This window comes from Clarias gariepinus, chromosome 13 (assembly GCF_024256425.1).
Source record: "Clarias gariepinus isolate MV-2021 ecotype Netherlands chromosome 13, CGAR_prim_01v2, whole genome shotgun sequence".
In the NCBI taxonomy this organism is placed as follows: domain Eukaryota; kingdom Metazoa; phylum Chordata; class Actinopteri; order Siluriformes; family Clariidae; genus Clarias; species Clarias gariepinus.
Window position 1 is genome coordinate 18,607,004 of NC_071112.1, and position 24,322 is coordinate 18,631,325.

At 40.3% G+C, this 24,322-nt stretch overlaps 1 protein-coding gene across 3 annotated transcripts in view; it reads right to left on the reverse strand.

Moving 5' to 3' along the window:
- Positions 1–712: 712 nt before the first annotated feature.
- tmem260 (transmembrane protein 260) overlaps positions 713–24,322 on the reverse strand; it is a 29,632-nt gene continuing 6,022 nt past the window's right edge. Inside the window, exons 2-16 of one of the 3 annotated variants that reach the window (XM_053509582.1) lie at positions 23,928–23,959; positions 22,060–22,211; positions 12,517–12,694; positions 12,296–12,409; positions 11,802–11,981; positions 11,629–11,669; positions 8,738–8,824; positions 8,466–8,571; positions 8,092–8,264; positions 6,099–6,270; positions 5,857–5,996; positions 4,809–4,985; positions 3,844–3,897; positions 3,612–3,696; positions 713–1,787 (exon numbers count right to left, since the gene is read on the reverse strand). In XM_053509582.1, coding sequence (XP_053365557.1) covers positions 1,527–1,787; positions 3,612–3,696; positions 3,844–3,897; positions 4,809–4,985; positions 5,857–5,996; positions 6,099–6,270; positions 8,092–8,264; positions 8,466–8,571; positions 8,738–8,824; positions 11,629–11,669; positions 11,802–11,981; positions 12,296–12,409; positions 12,517–12,694; positions 22,060–22,211; positions 23,928–23,959 — 1,952 coding nt within the window. In that variant the 3' untranslated portion in view covers positions 713–1,526. The remainder of the gene's footprint in view (positions 1,788–3,611; positions 3,697–3,843; positions 3,898–4,808; positions 4,986–5,856; positions 5,997–6,098; positions 6,271–8,091; positions 8,265–8,465; positions 8,572–8,737; positions 8,825–11,628; positions 11,670–11,801; positions 11,982–12,295; positions 12,410–12,516; positions 12,695–22,059; positions 22,212–23,927; positions 23,960–24,322) is intronic. The other 2 variants (XM_053509583.1, XM_053509584.1) reach the window with 2 other exon arrangements.

Consider the following 24,322-nt stretch of genomic DNA (forward strand, 5'->3'; position numbering starts at 1 on the left):
CCCTGCCTGCATCCGCGGTCACGGCGATTCCGTGGGTTCCCACAATCCCTGAGATGAGAGAGGGAGAAACACAGCAACAATGAAAAATGAGGCAAAGAAAGAGAGAGGGATGTCAGGAAGACAGAAATGAAGCCAAAACAAGGAGGGATAATTTTTAACAATAATAATCTAAAAGAAGCTGCACTTTAGGGGGGAGAAAAGGGAAACTAAATTCAGGTATGTTGAACTTAAATTGAAAGTGTGTATGTGTAGTTTGTGGGAAGGCTGCATCACATAATGCATTCTTAGATCGCACCATCAGGGATTACAAGCCTGAACCAATGCCTTAACAAGATTTCTCAAAATAAAATCAACAGACTCATCAAATCCACTGGCATGTGGAGTTTAAAGGAGTGCACTGTGCAGTGGAGACTGATAGAGGAAAAAGACAAAATGATGGGACATTTCAAGAGGTTGTCCCCAGATTGGTGGGCCCTGCCTAATCTCCTCTGGCTGCTCCCACATTGGGTTGCCTCCTAATCTCAATCCCAGACTGTCATGCTCCTGATGTGGGAGGCAGGGACACATGACAGTAGAAGAGAGAAGGGTAATTAGGAGTGAGCGAGAGGGAGAAAGAAAGTGAAAGAAACAGAAAAAGTGGTAGTTCATTAATAAAATTTAAAAAAAGATAATATACATTTATTTTTGTAAAAAAGCAACACACGTTCTGAGCAAAGTTGATCCGATAACAAACATTATTTTACCTCTACCTGGTCCACTTAATAGTATTTCATCTCACCACAAAAAAAGATCCTAGCATCTCTGACAACAGTGCAAGTACTAGAAAAAAACTGTATTATTTTTTAAAAGTTATGACAACAAATTATGCATTTTCAAAGAAGAAAAAAAAAGATTCCAAAATGATAAGATTATTCATTTCTTCGTACAATGCCTATACCAGGCCTTTCAAAGATAGACTCGTACGAGAGGTATTCAAGTCAAACTGGGACTTGTGATGAAATTCCTCATAAAGGAAAGTGTAAAACTGATTGACACTTACAGAAGATTTCAAGCACAGTACAGTGATGTCCAAGTTTACAGGAGTTCCTGGATGGCCAGTGTTTCAGATTTGAAGCAGGCAGTCCAATAATGGCTCTGGCGTTTTGAGTAAAATGCTGTGAGAAGTGCATTAGTGTAGTGTAGCAGAGGATTATATGGAGAAATAAAGAGAGTTTTTACTCTCATAACTGCATTCTTTATCCTGCAAAATCAAAAGTCTTGGTTTGACTTGAACACCCCTCATACCATCATCACACAGCCAATGTGTTGCAGTAGTACCAAAACAAGCCACCGTAACCTGATATCAAACTACACCACTGACTTTATTCTTACTGGTATTGACTGGTTTGATCGGTCAGTCTCTTTGCTCTATCCTATAGAGTTTTCTTGACCTGCCTCTGCAACATGAATTTCTTTCATGGTGTCATTTCAATTCCCTTATTTATGATAGTGTTCCCATTTTCCAAAGTTCGAAGATTTACAGTGGTCTATCTCGTTTTTCTTAACGAGTCTCTGAGTCTTTCCCTCTCCTTGGTGAGGTGTGTGATGGCAGAAAGGATGGCGCTGTTCTGCGGGTCTGTGGGTTCTCTCTCAATGTACCGCCTGAAGTGATGGATACTGTGGTTCAGGAGAGACTCTAGCCCATGCTGTCCACCTCCTAATCGGAGCAAGCGCTCAGCAGCCAAAGCCAGATTCTTATCCCAATTAGCAGGATAGTCTACCTGAGCGTTCACGATTTTACAATAAATCTGTAATAAAAACAAAAAGGTTAAAGACTGCTGTAGAGAAAAAAAAATCATTAAAATACAGCTTGATTATTGAGATGTGTCTGCAGCTTATGCTCCGTAACGCCTTCATAACGGCTCTAATCTGAGGTGCTGCTTGTTAACTGGTCTCGCTTTCCTGGGATGGTCTTTATGAGAGCCAGTTTCATCATGGTGCTTGGTGGGTTTTGCAAATGCACTTGACAATCTTGTTCTTGCAAGGACTATTTCAGAACAGCTGACCCTTGTCTCTTAAAGTGATGACTGTTGTTGTTGTTACTTAATAATCTAATGCCATATGTGTTGTTTTTCATAATTTTGAAATTCATACTTTTGTCCTAGAATATAGAAAATAAATCACAAATAAAATCAATAACAAAACTTATTAGCAGCTGTGTCCAACTTTTTGCCCGATACTCTAAAAAAACTTGAATAAATATTTTAATGCTAAATGTCTTGGTATAAGTTATATATTTATATAGTAAATGATATTATTAATGTTATATAAATATAACATACATCATACTATTTTTCTTTTTCTGAAGTGCGTATACATTTTTTGGCAGTCTCTGTATACAGGTGCATCTCAATAAATTAGAATATTATCAAAAAGTTGATTTACTTCAGTAATTCATTTCAAAAAGTGAAACTCGTATTATATAGATTCAATAATGTGCTTGGAACAGCCAGTTTGTTTAGCAATGACCTTTTGTGTCTTATCCTCCCATATGCAGGGTGTCAAGTCAGCAGTCTTCCCCATGATTGTGTAGAATACTGAACCAGACTGAGAGACACTTTAAAGGCTCAGGGAACCTTGGTAGGTGTTTTAAGTTCATCACCTGATTAGAGTGTGACATTATGAGTCTCCAAACTTTTTCCACAATATTGTATGTTCTGAGATACTGAATAATATCAATAATCAATCATCAAAATTAAAAGATATAAACCAGTCTGTGTGTAATGAATCTATATAATATACGAGTTTCACTTTTTGAATTGAATTACTGAAATAAATCAACTTTTTGATGAGATTCTAATTTATTAAGGTGCACCTGTAAACAGAGTCAGCCAAAAAAATTATACACACTTCAGGGAAAGAAAAAAAATAATATGATGTATATTATATTTATATCATTTTAATAATATTATTATATTATCATCAGCATAATATGATGATCAAGTTTAAGTTGGCTTCTATGACAATAAAGGCCTACTTGAACTTGATCATCATATTATCTATATCAATATATATATATATATATATATATATATATATATATATATATACCTTTAGTAATAAAATATTTATATATATTTTTTTTTAATTTATAAGTTTTTCTTCTCCTGAAGTGTGTATACATTTTTTGGGCTGACGTTGTATGTATACGTGCATGTACTGTCAAAACTTCGGATATACCATCTATCCATCTATAGATAGAAAATGCATAAAAAATTATTAAAAATTAATTAATTGTAATTATTTGTAATTGACAGCAAGGTAAACAAAAGCTTCCTTTTACATTGTTTTTTTTTATTTTTTTTTTTAACAAAAACCTGTCATGAATGGAAACCATTAAGTATTTCCTCAATGAATGAGCAAATAACCCAGAAGAGCCTTAGAGTGTCACTGTTTGAAAGTACTTGAGTGGAAGTAGAATAGGTTTAGACACATAATGAGAAAAGTACATCACGGAAAAAGCTTACGACTTTTTCCAAAATTAATTATGACCAAATAAAATTAGGACGTTAAAATCAGTTCTTTATCTGCTCTACTGGCTAAACCCAAAAGATCCACTGCGTCATACTCACACTGTAAGAGAGCTCATAGAGGTGAGTCTGACTCCCTTCCTCAATTCTCTCAGCAAGGTCAAAGAGGAAGAATGCCGTTTTCATCCTATAAAATCAACCACAGAAATGGATTTCTGGTTCTTCTAGAAATGAGATCCTAATTCTGTGAACATGGCACATACTGAGTTCAAGTGAAATCTACTGTGGGTGGCTTGTTGGATAATAAGATAACAGTGATAGTGGGAAGCATTACCTGGCCTGCCACATTTCTTCATTGGCCACCCGCTCCCATGAGCCAGGAGGAAAGCTACGACGGAAGATCAAAAAAAACATATATATGTATACTGGGATAAGTATGTAAGTATGAGTCCAGCTTTTTTATTATTCCTTCCATCTGTAAAACGACATCATACAATTTTTGAAACCTAATGTGAAAAATAAAAGTGTTATCTTATTTTATGTAAGCAGTGTGTTTAGATTTTGATTACATTTAAAAGCGCACCGAGCATGCCCGTGGTGTCAGCTCTCAAAGTTTCTGTTGGCAGAAACGAGCAATCCCGAAGATCCTCGTAAAAACATGTGACAGATGATATTCAGTTCCTGCAATCTTTAAAAGCACTCCCATGTGCTAAATGACCCACATATTTCTGCACTCCTTCCGTTCCGTTTCATCACGCATAACCATGCGGCCTATCCTTCAAAGGAATATTTTAGCATGTGACTTCCCGGCTAATATTTGGCTGCCAGGCAGGGACAGACACGCTTGTAGCAGCCGAGAGGAGAGTAATGTCACACCATTCAACCCCGATTAACTCGCTGAATACCAGGCAGGCACGCAGAGCCTCGGCGCCGAAGACTAGAACTAATTTCACTTTATACGCACGTATCGGCACGCTGCAGTTTAGAAAGTCATTAGGGTGGGGTCAGCAGACTAATAACGACTTTGAAGCTGGAGACGATGGCTGCCTTCCCAGCAGGACCCCAGTGCAGTGGTTAAGTGGACTTCAGCAGCAGTGGAGAATGAAGTCAGAGATGTGGCAAAACATAAATATATGAAACTCAGTTCTGTATTGTGCTCTATAGACTTCACTTGAAAAGAAAAAAACATTTAATAGCATATTTGGAAATTTGTATTTGATAACGTACAAATCATGTATAAATTGTTTGAGCTGGCAAATAACATTTCTAGGAAATCAGCGAGTAAAATGCATAGTGCACCTGTTATGCGGTTCACTCCAGTTGTACAGATTCTGCGTTCGCTGTGCCCACTCCACAGGGTGAAGCCGAATTGTAAGGGGCATCAACTGCTCACACACACCCCACGGCCACTGGGAGAAGGACTTCTCCCAACTTGGGTCTCCTTCTGACAGGCCAATGCACACAAACATTGGCCGGCTATATGCAAGTTCATGCAGACACACACAAATACAGGATAAGTGAGATAGGAGAAGCATAAAACTCCAAGGGTGTTTTTCTTTTTATTATTCAGAGTCTCAACAATTTATAGTCTTGGTGACCCCATGAAAAACTACTATTGACAAAGAGAAATATATTATTATAACAGTTTTTCCCTTTCATCTATTCCAGGCTTTCGAAGCTATTTCCAGGCCAGCCAATGTTAGATCAAGCTCTCTTTTTTTTAATCCTACTGTTTGTTCCTGACAAATCCTGCCATCCCGCTGCTATTTCTGTAAGTATACTCCCCAAAATTTGTTCTACTCCTCTAAATAATTTAAATAGTAAGTAATTAAAACCACAGCGACCCTGATCAGGGACAATCAGTTACACAACACTGCAAAACATAGAATCAACTACCAAGTTAATGGACGACACTTTTCTTTGATATGAAAGTTTCATATCCGTGATCGCTCTCTATCTACGAATGAGCATTTAAAAACTAAAAATCTTATCGAAGCAAATTGGAGCTAGGTTTGAACTGTTTGCACTGTTAGCTAAAACTTCACACTTTATTCTTGGTAGCCTAAGACTAAGCACAGATTCAATTCAAGCATCTGTCATACATTTCCCTTTGCTAAGCACTCAGGTCCCCAGGGTAGAGCCTACAGCAGCTCAAGCCCCAGGCTCCAGGCCTCTGGCAATGAAATGCTGCCGTCTGGTGGAAGGAGGGGGGAAAGAACCCAACTCTTCATTCACCTTTTGTGCTTTGTGCTATCCAGTGACATAATGGAACTAATCAGCGGTGTCGGGTATAGAAGTATAGAAAAATCTCTGGAAAACTGTGTGCGTTTGTGCATGTTAAACTCACTGGATATTCTGTTGCATGAACTGTTCGATGTTAAAACTGTTCTTCTGTTCAGTCTCAACTGGATCCCAAACTCGCCCAGGGAACTTTACTCCAGGAAGATGCTGTTGCAGCTTAGGCACATACCAGCTATAGGTCATCATCTAAGAACCAACAGTAATATGGCATGAAAACACTACACCTACATCAGCATTAAAATTACAGCACTGAATAGTACAGCACTGAAACGTGCTTTGTTGTAAAACCTCTTGGTCGATGAGGCTGAGGTCTGGACGCAGGCCCTGGCAGTAGTGCAGATAGCGGAGTGTGTTACCAGGAAGATCACCCCTGGTCAGCACCAAAGAGCTCTCTGGGAAGGAGAAAATGAGCTCATGTGCAAATCTCTCCACGACATCGTTCCTACTCCGATCAAGTTCTCTGAAAGAACACACACATTTTATATACACTTAAAAGTGCTCAGAACTTCCATCACCATTTAAACCAACCAGGAAACACTAAAGGTATGAGAATTTTTCACGATTATGAAATTGAGTTTGGCAGTACAGATAACTCTGTAGGCATTGAGGAGTACGGGGAATCCGTGACACTATCACACCTCCTGCTGGTCTGCTGTCAGCTCCTCTCCCACACAGAGCCAGCGTGAGGGTGAATGAATGATGTTAAACTTTCTCAGATGATGCAGCTGAGCGCCTTGCCTCTGTAATCAGCCTCTGACAGGTGTGATGAGCGCCAACAAGTACATCCTTCCAAGCAGGCTGATCAAAGTGGCGCGGTGCGAGGCACTGAACCACACGGCTGTAATCTATGCGACTGCTGTGGCCAGTACGTCTAATCAACCACAGAGCGCTGGCGCTTTAATCTGCATGACTAGCGTGGCCAGGACAGCAAATCAAGCGGAGAGTGAACAGAAACGCAATGTTATGAGCTTGGGAGCTTTTGATGTTTGATTAAGCATGGACGTGATGAAGAATTAGGTGAGTGACTACCATGTCAGAAGCGCAGTGAAAACCTACGACCCCAAGACACACAGCTAATGGGAGAGGAACGGGTAAAGCAAGAAATCCAGCAAAAAAAAATCTGGAAGCAGTTTGTGCAGAGTCTCATATGTACGGCATTGTGTCTAATACTTAACCGTTTCAATGTCTCAAAACCTAGTCAGTTTCTACTCTAACTTTAGACTCCCTTCAGGAAAACAAGTCAAAGTCAACATGTGCAATAAGTGGAAATTTAAACTTTGATACATTTTTGTTTCTATTTCCTGTATATTCTTAGGTTTGCTCATCTTGTTTTTTGACAATTTTTCACAACAAATGTCTTATTTTAATCATTATGCCACCTCACACCTCTTGGATGCCCCCCCGATCCCCGATCCTGAACTCAGCTTACTATGATTGTGGGGTTCTAACAGAGTAAGTCAAAAATGATGCGCACTCCGGTTACATTCAAACTTCTGTTGTCTTATCAGGACCGCCCATTCAAGGCAGCTGTCTTTCCAGTCACTGTGCAGGTGTTAGCTTGTTACATCAATTCACGAGCAAACATGGATGCCCCACACAATTTACACAAACGAAGAGCAGTGTGGAGTCATATGTTTTTTTACCTGGTACTGTTATTATCAAAGACTTTGTGCGAAGTATGGAGAAAATGTTGGATAGAAAAGTTCAAGCGTTAGCCATCAAGAAGGAGCTGAACCCTTGTCCATGTCCACAGCTGATGCCAGACGTCCACACCCTTCTGCTGACACTCTGCAAAAACATCTTTTTTGAGGCGTTAAAGCACCCTCCTCCCCATCTTGCTCTATTGGACTTTCAGCCCTACAAGGACGAAGATTCACTTCTGATGAAGAAGTGAAGACAGCAGTGCATTTGTGGGTCGCAGCTCAACCTAAAATATTTTTAATGAGGAAATACGAAAAGTTGTTGACAGTTGGACAAAGTGTATTGAAAAGTGAGGAGATTCTGTCGAAAAATTATGAACAGTTAATTAAAAGAAATTCTACAGCCCGAGTGCGGATAATTTTTGACTCACTCTCGTACATGTCAGTGCAAATTGCTTCTAGGATCTCTGGTTTCCTCTTACACACAAAAATATACCAGTGAATGGATGGGTTACACTAAATTGCCACAGTCATGCACCACAACCCTGACCAGGATAACATGGTTACTGAAGAGGAATGAATGAATGAATTTCTCTTACTTAATTTGATTCTCAGACACACAAACACACATGCATGTTCACCTTTGGTTTAAGTGAACAGTGTGTGAGAGAAGTCCTGCAGTGATGAGCCATGCTCCTGCGTTCCATACGGGTCTCAGCCCCAGCCATCTCTCCAACAAACACACTGTCCAGTTCAGCCCAACACCAGCCAGAACACACACACCAGCGTCAGCCTGTAGCCAGAACCGCTCCACCTACCCACACACACACACATACATATGCAGCTTTCATTCAACAATAAAAGCCTTGATGCTGAGCAGGCAAAGGTAAAAGATAAATGAGTTGGAGTCTGAGTGTAGCACTCTTTCATGCAGTGCTGATACCACGGGTACCTCCAGCTCATGCATAACAGAAACTAATCATCCTTTTTTGCTGCAGACACACTTGACACTCACGACTCCGAGCAGCAGGGGATTCTCGATGTCCAGGTTGGCTCTCCAGGCAAAAAACACAGAATAGACGCTCACCATGATAGCAATCAGGCACACGACAGCACGACATCTGGAAATAAATCAAAAAGACTGTCATTACATTATCAGTGACGTCAAAGTCTCACTCTTAAGCCATTCACAGTTGTAAATACACAACCCCAACTTTTGATTGAACCTTTTTGAAAGCAGACATTCTTATTTTCAGTTGATGTGCAGACTTCTATGCTGAGTCTTACCTATTCCATAAAGCTTGCAGCATAGCCAGCGCAGCTAATACGAGAACAGGAACAGAGAGGTCAGCCACGCAGTGATTAAACTGAGCTCTGAAAGAAAGCACATATACAGCAATTAACGCGTTTTACTTATTTTCAATACCAGTTTGATTTTCTAGGAGAATCTCGACTTTATTCTTAAACACAGGTGCATTCATTCATTTAGGGGTCTGTCTTTAGAGCTTAATCTTGGTCATTGTCTTTCTGGAGACTGTATAAAGTGGCAACACCTAGAGAACACATGAACATAATCTCTACACATTTACAATTAGGCATGTAAATGTATGTACCATCAGCCAAACACTGTTGGGACATTTTTTGTTGTTGTTGTTTTGGAGGATCAATCCATATAATCAAGAAACAGATATGTCTTAAGTCATCATTTAAAGATTGCCAGAGACTCACAGACATCTAGAGAAAGGTAATTCCACCACCTAGGTGGCAGAACAGAAAAGAGTCTACATGCATACTTCTTTGATCTCTAAGAGATAGTGGGACCAGCCGAGCAGTGCTGGAGGATCGGAGGGAATGTGGTGCGATGCAAGGTGTGATTAGAGCCAAGAGGTAAGTGAGTGCTGAGCCGTACACATACAGTAAATCTGGAGCTGTGAGCTGGTGACTATACCCGCCTCCCCCTCCATGCTCCCCAAATATCACTAGATGCAAGGCAGAAATATTCAATCATTTAATTAATATTCATAAATGCTTCTGCCATATCTGTCTTTGCATATGTGAGTTTCAGGTTTGAAGTGATAAAACCCACCATCTTCCCTAACTGTTTAATAAGCATGATGAATGTAATAAATGAGACACCCATGCAGCTTCTCTGCTGTACTCCCAGGGAACTGTGATGAGAAAATAAACTGTAGGAATGAAGGAATGATCGGGCCCAGCTGACTTCAATCAGTTTCAAAATCTTAAAACATTTTTATTTATATAGGATGACATTTGGCAAACAGTTAAGGATTGGACAGGGCAGCATTGTGAACAAGGCACAGGAGAAACTGACCGAGTCAAAAAGAGATGTTAGCTCCCTGAGGCCTATATATATATATATATATATATATATATATATATATATATATATATATAAATATATATATATATATATATATATATAAATATATATATATATATATATATATATATATAAACGGAGTTACCCATGCTTGGCGTTCTCTGGCTTCCCAGCACTAAGGGAAAGCAATAGGGGGTGATGGGAAATGTGGAGGTTAAGTGATGGGTAGTAGAGTGTCTTAAGATAAGCTCTTCCTTTCTGCTATGGGGAAGCAAGAATTGTAAGGGGGGTTTAGTGAGGGATGGTTAAAAGAGAAAGAAGCACAACAAAGTACATGATAGAGGCACAGAGCATTTCCAGATAAGAGGACTGCACTAGCTGCCATCAGAGTAACCCGTCACACACAGTCAACGCCATGATCATTTTTACAGTGAATACAACAAAACACACCTGCCCGATTTGGCTCACTGAGCACTACTGCTTTAATCTAATAAAGATCCTGAAAGAACAAAGTAGCCATGCTTGGTGCACTCCCTTTTTCCATGCTAGGTGCATTCTCTTTTATCTCCAAACTCTACCTATTTGTTAATAATGGGCAAAAAGCCTCACCTAGACTGTCATTTATAATGGACCTGTTCTCAGTACCTCCCTTAAAAGAGATCGCCCAAAACAGGTTCAACGGTTTTGCTTAATCATCTGAGACTAGCTGCTTTAGCCCATGAGCTTGCTTTCTAATCCGCCCAAACAGCTAACAGCTAGGGATGGAAATCACCAGTCACCTCCCGATACAATATCATCACGATACCTAGGTGTTAATTGAAATAATATTACAATTCGGTAATGTTTTATGATTTCTTTTTTTTTCCTGATTCTATATCACAATTTTTCCTTTTTTTTTATTTTTATTTTAAGACAGTGAGTCTTTAAAATAATTGAAAAAGTTTTATACCTAGCTTTGTTCACCAATTTCACAACTGAACTGAACATAAGTAATTAAATGTAATCTGCTCCTTATATTAGTTTTCTCACTTAAAATCCAAGGGTCATATTTAAACAATGCAAAATAACTTCAAATACAAGAGTTAAAAATGTAACTTAAAATTAAATGAAATAAGCCTCATATTTACTGAGCAGCACATATAATGATTATTTCTAAACAGACTTAGCAAATAATTCACTCCTACCACATGGGATAAAAATGTGGGAATAATTTAGAGTGTACCACCTGTAGGATTATAAAGAACGCCTCCAAATGTCTCCAAAGTCTTAAACGTGTGTTGATCAGTCGTGAGCTTGCGAGCAGGTGCATGTTGGGTGCAACGTGGCTTCTAACTTGTGTTCAAGGGCTCATTTGTTCTCATGGTGTTCTGAGACTGGTGTAAATGCGTGTAATGAGTGGGTTTGAGACTAATTCACTCACAGAGTTTGAAAATTTTATGCCATAAAAATGTGTTTCTGTTGCACCATTCAGAAGCTGGATATGGGTCATATCCAAGGCTGAGCAGTGATGGCTGATCAAGCTGAAAACTTGCCAGTTTCGGTCATTGGCTGGTTGATCATTGCATCTACAGTATATTATAAAAGAGTTTGGTGGCACATGAATCAATCGATTCATGAATAAATCAATTTCCCTCCTCATCTTTACCAACGGTAGTAATGTATTATTCTAATGATACACTATTGTAATGCATTAACCAGATTTTAAAAGTTTAAAATTGTACTTTCATGGGTAATTCAAAATACATAACACCTACCATTCAGTAGAAAAAAGTAGCAAAATTATTCAGCTGTTAAAATTAAAAAAACATGAAAGCCAATTTGGAGCTAATATACTCACTGTAGCATCTTCATCAGGTTAACTTTACCCTCAGATTTTGCCTAAAAAACACAAGAAAAGCAGTACAACATGCAAATATTCTCCATATTCAGGTATGGGCGAAAAAGATCCCAGTTTGCTGAACATACAGTTTATATACATTATATACAGTGTCTTTAAGTGTGAGTGTGTACCAGGCTGAAGGTGCCGTACTCAGCCCTGAGCAGGTGTGTAAGCAGGCCACTGAGGGTCGTCTGGTCTCCCCAACTCCATCGGGCTTTATTAAGGTACGAAGAGATGGGCAGGTAGATATAGGGCAGGAATCCGGCGAGGAAACACACACCCAGAGATACGATGGATGAGAAACCTAAACCCTGAAAGTGAATGTTCATTTCGGTCAACGAAAACACTGCGAAATGTCCAGTATTCTAGAGTCTGCCAGCTCTTAAGCCCTGTTAGCAGAGTACAATCTATTTCAATCCAACACTGTTTTACTGGTTTGCAAAGCAATGTATTTTGTGGGCTTAATGCAAGAGCTAAAAATATGACTATGCACATTTCTCACTTTTTTCCCAATTTCAATAAAAAAAAACATGCATATAATTAACAGCACACTGTATAATGTTACTGTATATGCAGGATTTGACATACACACTAAAAGCTAAAATATTGTGCACTTTTCACTCACTTTGTAAGTGTAGAGCTGGAGCAGAGCCCAGGGAATGATGACGAGGACATAAACAACCAGAGTGTGCTGGTTGCACAGACTCACTCCGCAGCACAACGCTCCCCACAGAGCAAACTAGAAAAGATCAAACAATAACGATGAGTAACGAGGCAGCATGTGAATCACAAACGCTGCACTACACACTGCAATTAGGAACTAGCCCTAATATTGGGAAATATTACTTTCTTCTTCTGGTGGACAGTCTGTACAGTGTGGAAGCAGGCCGCGAGGCAGAAGAGGAGGCCAACAAATAGGTTATTAAGCGAGAAGACTTCAGCCACTATTGACCACTGCCACACGAGTTTGGATAGAGCGAAGCTTCCACCTGCCAGCACAGCTCCTGGACCAGACCCAGCCATTCTGAGAGAAGGAACACACATTCAGTCAGTGCACTCAGACAACTTTCGCTCCGGGATTACCACTAAGCTTCTGTTTTAATGCAGCTAATAAACAAAGCTACACATCCTTAATCCCCAACCTGGTGTGGATTACAGTCTGACTTTTGCACTACATGACAGTAATGGATCAATGTTACTTTGTTGCCACTGTTGTTGGCAAAAGGAGAAAAAGACCACCAATCCCTCTGCTAAAATACCAAAGTAAGACCACAGAGAAATTATACAATACCACAAAAGCATGTCTTATATTACATTAGAGTCTGGCACATACTTATTCAACTTGAGTGAATACGTAGTGACCAGTGGCCATATGGTAGTGAACAGCCTGGTGCAGCAGCTGGTGGTCACGCTGGGGGTCTGACCCTCACCAAAAGGCCCGATATTAGCTGAAAGTGAATAGCTCTGCACTGTCCTGTAATGGAAATTTTTTCTTTGTACGTTTCATTAGTAGCAAAATTCACCACCTATTGTATGACCTCACTTAATAGCAGTAAAAGGTGAAACGTATAATATTGCCAAAACATATATAAAACTTGCCATAGCTCCACGACAGTTTTCAACGTTGATCGTTTCATTAATTAGCTTATTTAATCACATGCATTAATGTAAATTATTAAGCTAAAACAATCCATTAGGGGAGTTTAGAGCTTTACCCGTTCTGTTAACCTTCTCTGGCCTGATTCATGGTCAAACAGCAAGGCTTATTTAAAGAAAACTTGACAATGAAAACAATGTATGGAACAACTTGCATGCGTTTATTCTCTCAATGTCAAATTTATAATAAACAGGGTATTCCATTAACGGTGTCTTTCTAAGTCGCTCTGAATAAAAGCATCTACCTAATGCCTAAATGTAAATCCAAATGTATTGCACTGGTCAGAAGCGATAATGTCGAACCCTACAATGAAACAGAACATAACTAGTATGAATTATCTCACTTACAAACTAATTTCTAGAAGTCAAACACATCATTGTAGACATTTAGTCCTGTTAGCTGCTTTTCCAGACCTTTGTAAAGGGGCTGTAGTATTAAGTTAAATACCACCATCTCGATTGAAGCCAATTCTTTCTCACTGTTCAAGACCTAAACATAAAACAATAAAATACCACTATCCTCATCTTTTAAACAGTACGCAAATTTGGGTTAATGCTTATTAGTAAGACACACTGGGATAGAGAGAGTGGGAAGCACACACAGCAAGGAGAAGCATAATGTGTGCAAAAGAGAGAAAGCCAGAAAGAAGGAACCAGACTGGAAAGAAGCACAGTGGAAAAAGTTGAGAATGATGCCTGGAAGAGTGCTGAAGAGAGGGGGGGGACTCAACTCTGTCTAGCACATTGGTTTGGAAAATTTTAGCGAGCTTGACAATTAAAGTTGGGGGGGGTAGTCAGGCGGCATGGCCCTCTCCTCATTGTAGTGAGTGGCTTAGAGTCCTCATCAGCCTATCAGCTAAGTGACAGGCAGAGAGCTGCTCTATTCAGCAGCACAGATACACGCCGCGGGCCAAGCGGCTGCCAGGTCCCTCCTGACCCTGCAATCCCTCGCCGCTGACAGCTTCAAGCTCCATGGCAAATTAGGCGCTCTCACATTACAATCGCACAAGACAGATTCCATTAACGGTATCTGAAATTGAGTAGAGAGCAGGGCCCCCGCCTTATCAGACCTGACTCATAAGCAGCGGCAGCACTGCTGCAGCGCGCACGCTTAATCGCAAGCCATGATACCATTTAGACGTTTCCAGTGCCGTTTTGCCTGCCGCTGTGATAGTCGGCCACAAAAGAGTCTGATGAGACTTAGGCGAAGGGGAACAATGGAGCTTTCGCAGGGAAAGCAAAGTAAGTCTGGAAAAGAGAGAGAGAGAGAGAAGAAGGGTAGGGATAGAAAAAAAGAAGAAGAAAATGGGGGGAGTGGAACCCGTTGACTGATTTGCCTTCCTCCTCTCTCCCAACCTTTTCCCCAGTACTTTTTTTTTTTCTTTTCAGTTTCACACAATATGAAGCATGTTTGGATACGTGAATGTAAGTGTGCACTCAGGCTAATGGGGTGTCAGAGTACCAGTGGTATACCTGGTGCTATGAACTACCTAGTAATCACGCAGACGGAAGAGTGAGAAGTAACCACAAGCACTTGGGTTAAGGTGCAGACCTCCCACACCTTCAAATCTACCCCCCTGTGTGTCAATTAACCCTAGCACACTCTGGAAACAGGGGGCTACAGCAGGAATTCCATCCAGAGGAAAGAGCTCTCAGTGTGACACATCACATCCAGCCTGATTTAAACCTCCCCCAAATATCAGCAGCTGAGGTTGACAGGAGTGCTCAGCTGCATTCGCTCGCCTTCCTAAATCTCTATGCCTGTAATGACGCTTGACATCTCTCTATTTACGAGTGTCAGTTCGTCTAAGGGAAGGTGTTTGATGAGCTGCGTGCTACACGTCTCACATTTCTGTACTTGCAGGACCACCCGGGTCTTTCGTTCTCCTTCTTCCTCTCTGTCTGCTTCTCTATCTCGGCTCTGTGATGGAAGATGAAGAGGGAATGAGTGACACTGCAGAGAGCAGCTTCAGAAGCGTATTTGCTTTTATCTTGGTGAGCTCCCTGGGATCTGTTCAGCAGTTTATCAAAAACAAACACTCATGCAGAGATAGTTATACATACCTCATGTGCATCACATTATTGTCATACAGATCAACAACACGATGATTGAACGGCCGGTCTCTAAAATCAACTACAGAATAGAAAGGCATGGTAAAATCTCTAATTCACACTGACCAACATGAGCAACTGAAGTAACACCAGATCATAGCACTGCCTCCAGAGGCTTGTACCGTGGGCACTATGCCTGACGGGTGCATAGTGAGTTGAGCCAGTTGCATATGTTTAGCAAGGATTTAAGCGAATGAAGTGATGCATCCATCATGCATGGTGCAAGCCTCTGGAGGCAGTGTTATATGATCGGGGGTTGCTTCAGTTGGTCAGATCTAGGCTGACCAACGTTATGCAGTAATAAAATAAAGTGAGCCGCTAATGACCAAAAGGTACAGATTTTTCAGGATTGTGAAAGAGTGGTTCTGGGAGCATGAGCAATGCCACCACATTGCAGGTGTAACCAAACCTAAAGATGATCAAACAAAACAGTGTGCGGTCTTTATTTTATTGTAATTAGAAATATTCATGTAGTAGTAATTCTGTATTTCCAATATACTAGTCTAATATTAGATATTTATTTCAATGCTTGCATTTTCTTTTGACTTGTATCACAGACTTAGTAACTACTATAAAAGAATGATCATCTACACTGAAAATACAAAAGACGTTCGGGTCAATCCGGGACTCGTGAAGAAATTTCTTGTGAATGAACTTCTAAAACCGAATGACTTGTAAAAGACTTTAAGCACTGTACGGTGATAAGACTAGTAGATGCAGTAAAATATCTGAAAGGTGCAAATGTTTTAAAGGAGGCTGTCCATCCTTGAATGATGATCCTGGCCAAGGTGGTTGAGAGCCCACGGCATTTGTTCCAGTGAATGAATACTCAGTGAGTTGAACCCAGAGGCATCTGTCTGTACAAACTATACACACAATACACAATCAGTCACGAAGGCCACTTGCACATTACAGGGAGTTATCCTCACATCCGCTGTACAGTCGCGACCTCGCTCCAGCCCATTTCCATACGTTTGGGCCATTAAAGGAGTTCCAGGGAGGCCAGCGTTTCAAACGTGAAGCAGGCAGTCCGACCGTGGCTCTGGCGTACTGAGAAAACTTTCTACCTTATATTATTAATTATTCTAAAATGTAGAAGATCTGCTGTTCAGTTTATACATTGCAAAAACACTAAACTTATGCGAACAGCCAAGGGAGATTTAAAGGTTGAAGAAAAGGTCATTATAGCGGGACATTATATCGCATTCCGCGCAGCGCATGTTAGAAATAAAAATAATCATTCCCCAAACAATACAGACACTAAAACAATTTCCCACAGCAAGCCATCTTTAATCCCCTAACTACCCACACCATGCGGACAGACTCTAAGTGTGTATGTCATTCAGCAATTTCTTCCACCATCATTATTGCAGCAAAGTCATTAGGCAACCATGGTTCTGAATTATGCACAGTTGTATAGACTGTATTAATTTTGAACATATGGTAATAGGAAAACGCTGATCCGCTCCTTGCTTGGCGGCTGCTATTAGGAAGTGCCTGTGGAGATGCAGAAATGTAATATGGATGTAATACTGACTTCCAGTGTAGCAGACACAATCTTGGGCCTCCAGGCAAAGAGAAATTAGAGTAATTGTATAATACTGTAAAATAACTGTATTTCCCCTTTTTCTGAACCGAATAATCAGAGGAAAAGGCTTCTTTATTAAACATCTGTTAAGGAATATTACTGCATGTATTTCAAATGAAGCATTGGTCATGCTGAGGGTGGCCATTTATCAGCAGTGTCTCATTGTGTGTTACGACACTGGGCATGGCTCACCATTAATAAGACAAGCCTGCCCAAAAGAAACTGTTTAAAACAATATATTAAAATGTATTCTTAATGGAAAAGCCTTGAACAAGTCTTGGAAATCCTTCTTACATGCCATTTTAGCATGACCTGATTTCTGATTTTAAAAAAGACGCTAGAGAAGCATGCAGGACTGGGTGAACATGGTGGCTGTGATGTGGAGAGCAGCCATATGGTGAAGGGCCCTAGAAAAACAAAAACGCAGTGAGACAGGTGGGCTCTGGAGTGTAGCCAGCTGTGAAATCAACTGCTGTACTGAGGACTGGTCCAGCCTCGTCTTGGCAGGTGTGTACCATCGCATGTGTGGAGGAGAGAGAGGCCTGGGCGAACAAGCAGCAGGGAGGATGGGTGGAGTACATTTTAGACCAAATGGCTGATTGTGTTATGTAATGAAGTTCTCAGAAGGTGTGAAAAATGCTGAGTGATTGTTGTTTACTGTTTTAAAACGCATGATTCATATGAACCTTATGAGTTGGTTATTAGTAAATGAAGATGTCAAGCAAGGTAAACCATATGCAGGTTTGACAGGAACCTCAAATCATTCAATACATTTTCCATAAAATCAGCAACAAACAAGAACGCAGGACTGATAAAATTAAATACCCTGATTGTGTGCACGTCATTTTCTAATTAACTAATGCAACCTGTGCATTGCGTGTACAGTAGGTAAAGGAGTGACATGACCAATTACTCAAGCAGTACTTAAATTTGAAAAACTATTCAATTGAAACCATCTGTCATATAATGTCAATTGCATTATGTCAGCACAAAGTTTTGCATGCTCTTTCGGTGTTTGCCTGGGTCTCCTGTAGCTCCTCTAGTTTCCTTCCACTGTCCAAAAACATGCAGATAGCCAATCTGCCTATGATAAATTGCCACTACACATGAGTGTGTGAGAGCACAGAGCCCTGCCATGGACTGTCATCCTATCTGGGGTTAATCCTCCTGCCTTGAGGCAAATAAATTGGCTTTAGATCCACCGCAACCCTGAACCGAATAGAGCTCTTCCTGAACAAGACTAAAAACTTTTCACCTAATGGCGAAGCATGCTGCCAAAGATATCTCAGTGTGCAAATACTTTAATATTTAGTCAAAACACAGAGAATGCTCAGTGCAATTTTCTGGAGGTGTTTCTCTATTACTTTCTGCTTATGAGGGTCCTGATCTTATGTAGGGAGCAATCACCAAACCATTTGAACTTCGCCTGAACTAGATGATTAAGGATTGTACCTCAATCACGGAAACAACAGTTGATTAGTGATAAGAAAACAATAATTTGGGGAAATATTCAAATGAACTATAAATACTACTGTAAATTGCTGTTCAAAACAAAACACTACTCTAATCCTGATGATTTTTGTCCAGCAGAGACATTGTGTGTAATTGTGTGTTTGATTAATCAAAGGCCTCAGACTAACTGATTTCGGTTTTCGGAAAAGTGCAAACCTAATAAAATCTAAATTATTATTTAGTGAAAAATAGTTCTCAAGAACTTCAGGTTCAAGGATCTCACACAGCTATACATTCCCGCTATGTTTAACAATTATCATTATTTTTGAGCCCGGCCTTCCTCAAAGGCTCATCACACACCAGTGTGGAAACATAATAAGACATTCAATTTGGCTATCAACCATGTGGTTTAGAAAAGTGTTTCAGTAATTGACAAATCAAAGGGAAGCCAAGTGATAGGAATGGGAAGCGGGTAACTCAGTTTTTGAGAGGAAATGGCTTCCAAAGCCATTAGTACACACAGACATCCACCTCATTTGACTTGGAACATCAAAGACATCAAAGATGATGCTGAGGAGCTGCTAGTACATATGAATATGTAAATAATAAAGAGGAAATTTGACTCATGTGGTATCGATTAGTTACTGCAAACTACATTATTGCTTAACTCACACTCTCAGCTAGCTCTTTCTATATCAACTTAAATGTATTGCCTTCCCTAATATATAAAACTTTTTCCATCAGTGGTACCTTCTGGTGTTCACGTTTTTGTACAGATGAGAATAATGTTTTAAAAAAATCCCTCTGATTTCCATTATTTAAATACCACAGATTTATATGTGCAAGCCCAAGAATAAGATGATAAAGTGCACATAGTAATGAAGTGGTGTAAGGTGCCAGTCTGGGGACTGGCCTGCCCGGTAGTACTCCTGCAGGGTGTGGTATGCCATTTCAGCTCTCCTACCAGGCATAGTGCGTATACCTGAAGACCCCAATGCCAATCCAGAAGGGCATCCCAGACAGTACCGGAAGATCTGAAGCCCTGAAATGTTTCCCCCTCCCAGCCCTGGCATCTCACACTTGGCAGCTCTAGCTTTCAGCCCTGTAGATGAGCATGAGGCCAAAAATACAAATCATTAATACCTTTTACGCGTTCAGTTACTAATATAGATTTTATACTGAAACACAAGATCTAAGTGGGCTTTTGCACTGGAATGTGTCGCACCAAGGTAACCTGTTCTGCATCTTTGTGTGAAAGTATGTGCGTGCTTGTGCGCATGTCCTATCTGCTGCAGGGATGGAGGGAGGTGGAAGCCCAGGATGTGGGTAATGACTTTTTAGTCTCTTAATCCAAAATTGGATCTAAATCCTTTCTGGATTAAGAGTAGGAATTGCATTTTTACATGTGGCCTTAGGGCAAATCCCTGGTCAGCTTGGGTCACAATTACTTCTGAAGTGGCTCCTCTGACCTCGGGCAAGTTGTACAATATTTACGTCATTAAGGGAGTCCTGCACAGCAATGAAATGTATTAATATGTATAAATGTAAATATGTAAAAACAATATGGACAGATCTGTCTGCTTTCTAACATTTTAAACAGAAAGGCAAATGACGACATGCATGAGATCTACTGCAGGAGCTTTACTGAGTAGAGATGGGCAATTAATCAAAAATTTATCAAAACCTTACGAGTGTAATCATGTAATCTTTTCCATGCCAATTTTTTAAAATTCAGTTAATACTTTTTTTTATTTTTGTTAATACTTTCCTCACTGTGTGTTCATGTACTGTCCACTTAAAAACATACTATCATGTGTAGTCACATGACCCCGCCACATCCTCTCTGCATCATGGAAGAAAGATGGAAAACTCTATTGTTAGAAAAAAGGTCCCACTTTTATTAGTTAAGCATATTTACAATACAAACCTTGTCAGTGATTTATGAAGGCAAAAATACAAAGGTTCATTAATTATATTTAAGATACTCATTTAATTAATTGTGATATTGATTTTGGTCACATCGTTCAGCACTAGTACTGAGCCAATAGAAAAAAAATAGTGGTTCAGACTCTGTAACAAATGGCAATGATAGGAATTTGATTCGTAAAGAAACTTTATTTTCGTAACTGGAAATTTCTCTTTTGTTAGGCTTGTTTTTATTGCCTCCGAGTGCTCGCCCTATCATCCGGAGATCACGAGTTTGATTCCCGGGTTTGGGTATGGAAAAGAAAAAGTGGTATTGGGTAGAGCTGTGCGATTTAATCAATTATGCAATTTAATTACTCAATGGATAAACTGTGATTTAATTAATTAATTCAGAATCAATTTACCCCTTTTAAATAATTATTATAAACTTCCAAATGTTAAATGGTCTAAAATAAAAAAAATCTTTAAAAAATGTACCACAGCTTCTGCAGGAAACAGAAAATCTTTAGAAAATACTCACATTTTGTGAGAGTATTGCTTCATCTTCGTTTACATTTAGGGATTTGGCAGACGCTCTTATCCAGAGCGACTTACTTTTTTTTTTAATCTCATCATACATCTGAGCAGTTGAGGGTTAAGGGCCTTGCTCAAGGGCCCAACAGGGACAACCTAGTGGTTGTGGGGTTTGAATCTGGGATCTTCCGAACCGTAGTCCAATGCCTTATCCACTGAGCTACCCCTGACCCACTGAGCTACCCCTGACCCACTGAGCTACCCCTGACCCACTGAGCTACCCCTGACCCACTGAGCTACCCCTGACCACAGGGGTTTTCGTTGGTGTTTATTAAATAGTTTTTGTTTATTAAATGTCTTTATTTGTTTTAATACTTCATTGCCTTTAAAAATATAGTTGAAAAAATATATAGTTAAAATAAATCAGACAATAAACTTTAGAGCTACTGCTTCAAATCCAATTAAAAAAATGTATGAAATCTAGCTATATGTCAGACTCTACTCGGCTGGCATTTCTAGATGTATGCCTAACGAAAGGTGTCCCACTAATAAAGAAGTAATGACGGCAAATAAAGCAGACTGCAAACTCTGTGAGAATACCAAGCACACAGCTTTCATCTACAATACAAGCAACCTTAACTTTTACACATAAAGCTCAGGATGAGGAGTTCACAGCTAGCAGAACAAAGCCACAACTCACTCTAGGACAAAGTCTGGACAGAGAAGCTTTTCTTACGTTAAACGAACCCATACAGTTATAAAGTTACAGTAATAAAGAAGCCTTTGCGTAACGTGCGTAAATACGCCTGTGGCCACTGTCAAAACTGAATGAAACGGGGAAACATACCAGGACATGCATAAATACTAAAAAGGTTACTCATTTCATTCGCAATATGGATGAGTAACTAAAATCACTTTCATATTCAACCAGAAAAATTTCATTTACTAAAAGAAATTACTAATGCTTACCTAATAAATAACATTCAGAAGCACGTTTAATTCAGTTTTCTTTATATATATATATATATATATATATATATATATATATATATATATATATATATATATATCTCATGATAGCTTGCTCATGCTTGTCTTACGATAACCTCAGCCACTTACAGTCTCAGGTAACAGGTTCCTACCTGCAGACGGTGTAGCACAGCGCCCCGCTAGCCATGGCCCCCAGCACAGCACACAGGACATTGACAGCGTGTGCAGGAGAAGTGGCGGGAAGCAGACGGACAGCCAGCGCGGCCAGTATAGTGAAGAGAGGATATCCAGGGGGATGGGCCACCTGAGAGAAGACAATATTAAAAAACCTGACATACTGCAACAAAGAAAACAGTGTAGGATCAAAGTGACCCGAGTCAGTCGTTACCCTCCCCCCCCTTTTTTTCATCGTCTTCCTGCTCTCTACTCAAGGACGGCCTCTGTTTTCTTAGTTACAGCTTCTCTGTATCAATCTCTCCCACACACACACACTGACACAGACACATCTCCTCCTGATAACCCTCCAAAGCCCTGATCTCCTGTCTCATTGCATTCGCAGCAATTAGGCACTAAGTCCCCTCAGGAGCGATAAGGACTCAGCTATTAAAGGCTGCTGCTCTCCTACTGGCCTGATAACACACACAGGCATGGCAGAGACACACGGCACATTCTACAGTAAGGGGATGTCTGAGAGATGAGAGAAGAAGAGAGTGAAAGAGGGACCGCAAGCAGTGTTTGAAGACATTAAATCCTTAAAAGAAATTGAGGGGTGAGTGTTAATGTGTTGGCAGCTTGGGACGGGTACAAATGACCACATTTTATACGGGTTTGATTATACACGGCACTAAAAGAAATGATTGCCTCTTCATTTCTACACATTGTAATCATGAAATGTCTCGTAGAATATAAGGAAAGCCGTATACATGCGATGGGTTTTTTCAGGATGTCAGTGACATTATTAATCAGTGCATGTATAGACAGCATGGCCACTGAGATTTGGTCAGGCTGCTAATTATGGAGCAAAATAAACAAATGTGTGCTGTTAAATATACAATACTGTTTCTTTATGAAATATGAAAACTGTACATATCTTGAGAAAATGATTGACATTGTAACAAGAGACGGGAAGAAACAGGAAAAATGTCAAACACTGCAGCAGAGTGAAAGAGAGTGTGAGGGAAACAGAGGGCGCGGAAAGGACAGAAGAAACAGAGACAGTATGGCAAACAGATGGTAGGGTCAGGAAGGGCACCCTGCAGTGCCAACAAGGTGATCATGAGGTGGAAATGTTGGTGTGTGCGTGTTGTGATATCATTCAGGCAGGCATGTTACTATACTGCACGGTGAGGAAGGAGGAAGGAGAGGTGGAATTGTGCCGGTGCGTGTGTGGTACGCTACAGAAGTGTCGAACACACAGGTCGGCAGCCGTGATAGAGTGGAGCGGGCATGCCTCAGGGAGCTTAAAGGAGTAGATCCAGTGCTCGAGGGAGGAGGAGTAGGGTAGAGCCAGCGGCCTGCTGCCCGGAGAGAGCGCTCCAGCCCGAGGCCACACGGACAGAGGGAGCGAGGGATTACTGGCATACTGACACTGCCACAGCCTCCCTAAAAGGATCACGGCAGCGTAATAAACTTTATTAAATAATAAAACTTATTATAACTGTTAACCCGATTTGGTTCATTCTTCGCGGCTTACACAAGCACACACATGCATGCACAAAAAGAAGGGTTGAGAATAATGAGCCTTATACTATACGTAAGGCAAAGCCTACAAAAGCCATTGCCTTACCATTCAGTCTAATTGGATTTGAAAAATGGGGTTGCAAATTATAGCATTCTCTACTTCTAACTTAGTAAAAGAAGTACATAAAAAGGGGATGAAGGAGAGAGAGAAAAAAAACCTGTAGCCTGCAAAGTAAATTAATCAAGCATTTTTTTTTCTCCCCACATACTTAATTAAACTTCCTTAATGCTTCTAAGAGTTAATGAGTGAATTGATTAAACAATAACGCCTAATGCTTACCCCCAGCTCACAAGCAGCGGTGATCAACTCCCCTGTGGTAGAAAAAACAGAGAGGGAAATTAATGTAAACCCAATAATTATTATTAAGAGACGAGTCGGCTCCCAAAAGTTTTCCCAAATCAAATACTTGCACTGGGGTTTTGCATTAATTTGCCCGGATCAAAACCTGCAAATCTTCCCAGTGTGACATTTCGTAAGCGACACGCTCATTCTCTTCCATCGTGTGACGTTCCCCTGATCCCCATGCAGGCACTGGCGCGCGGGCACACACACACACACACACACACACACACACACGGGCAAACACATCCAGGCTCTCCATAGTCCCCATACGTAGACAGAACAGAGACATATTCAGATACTCTCATACTCACTCTCCAGGCACAAGTCCCCTC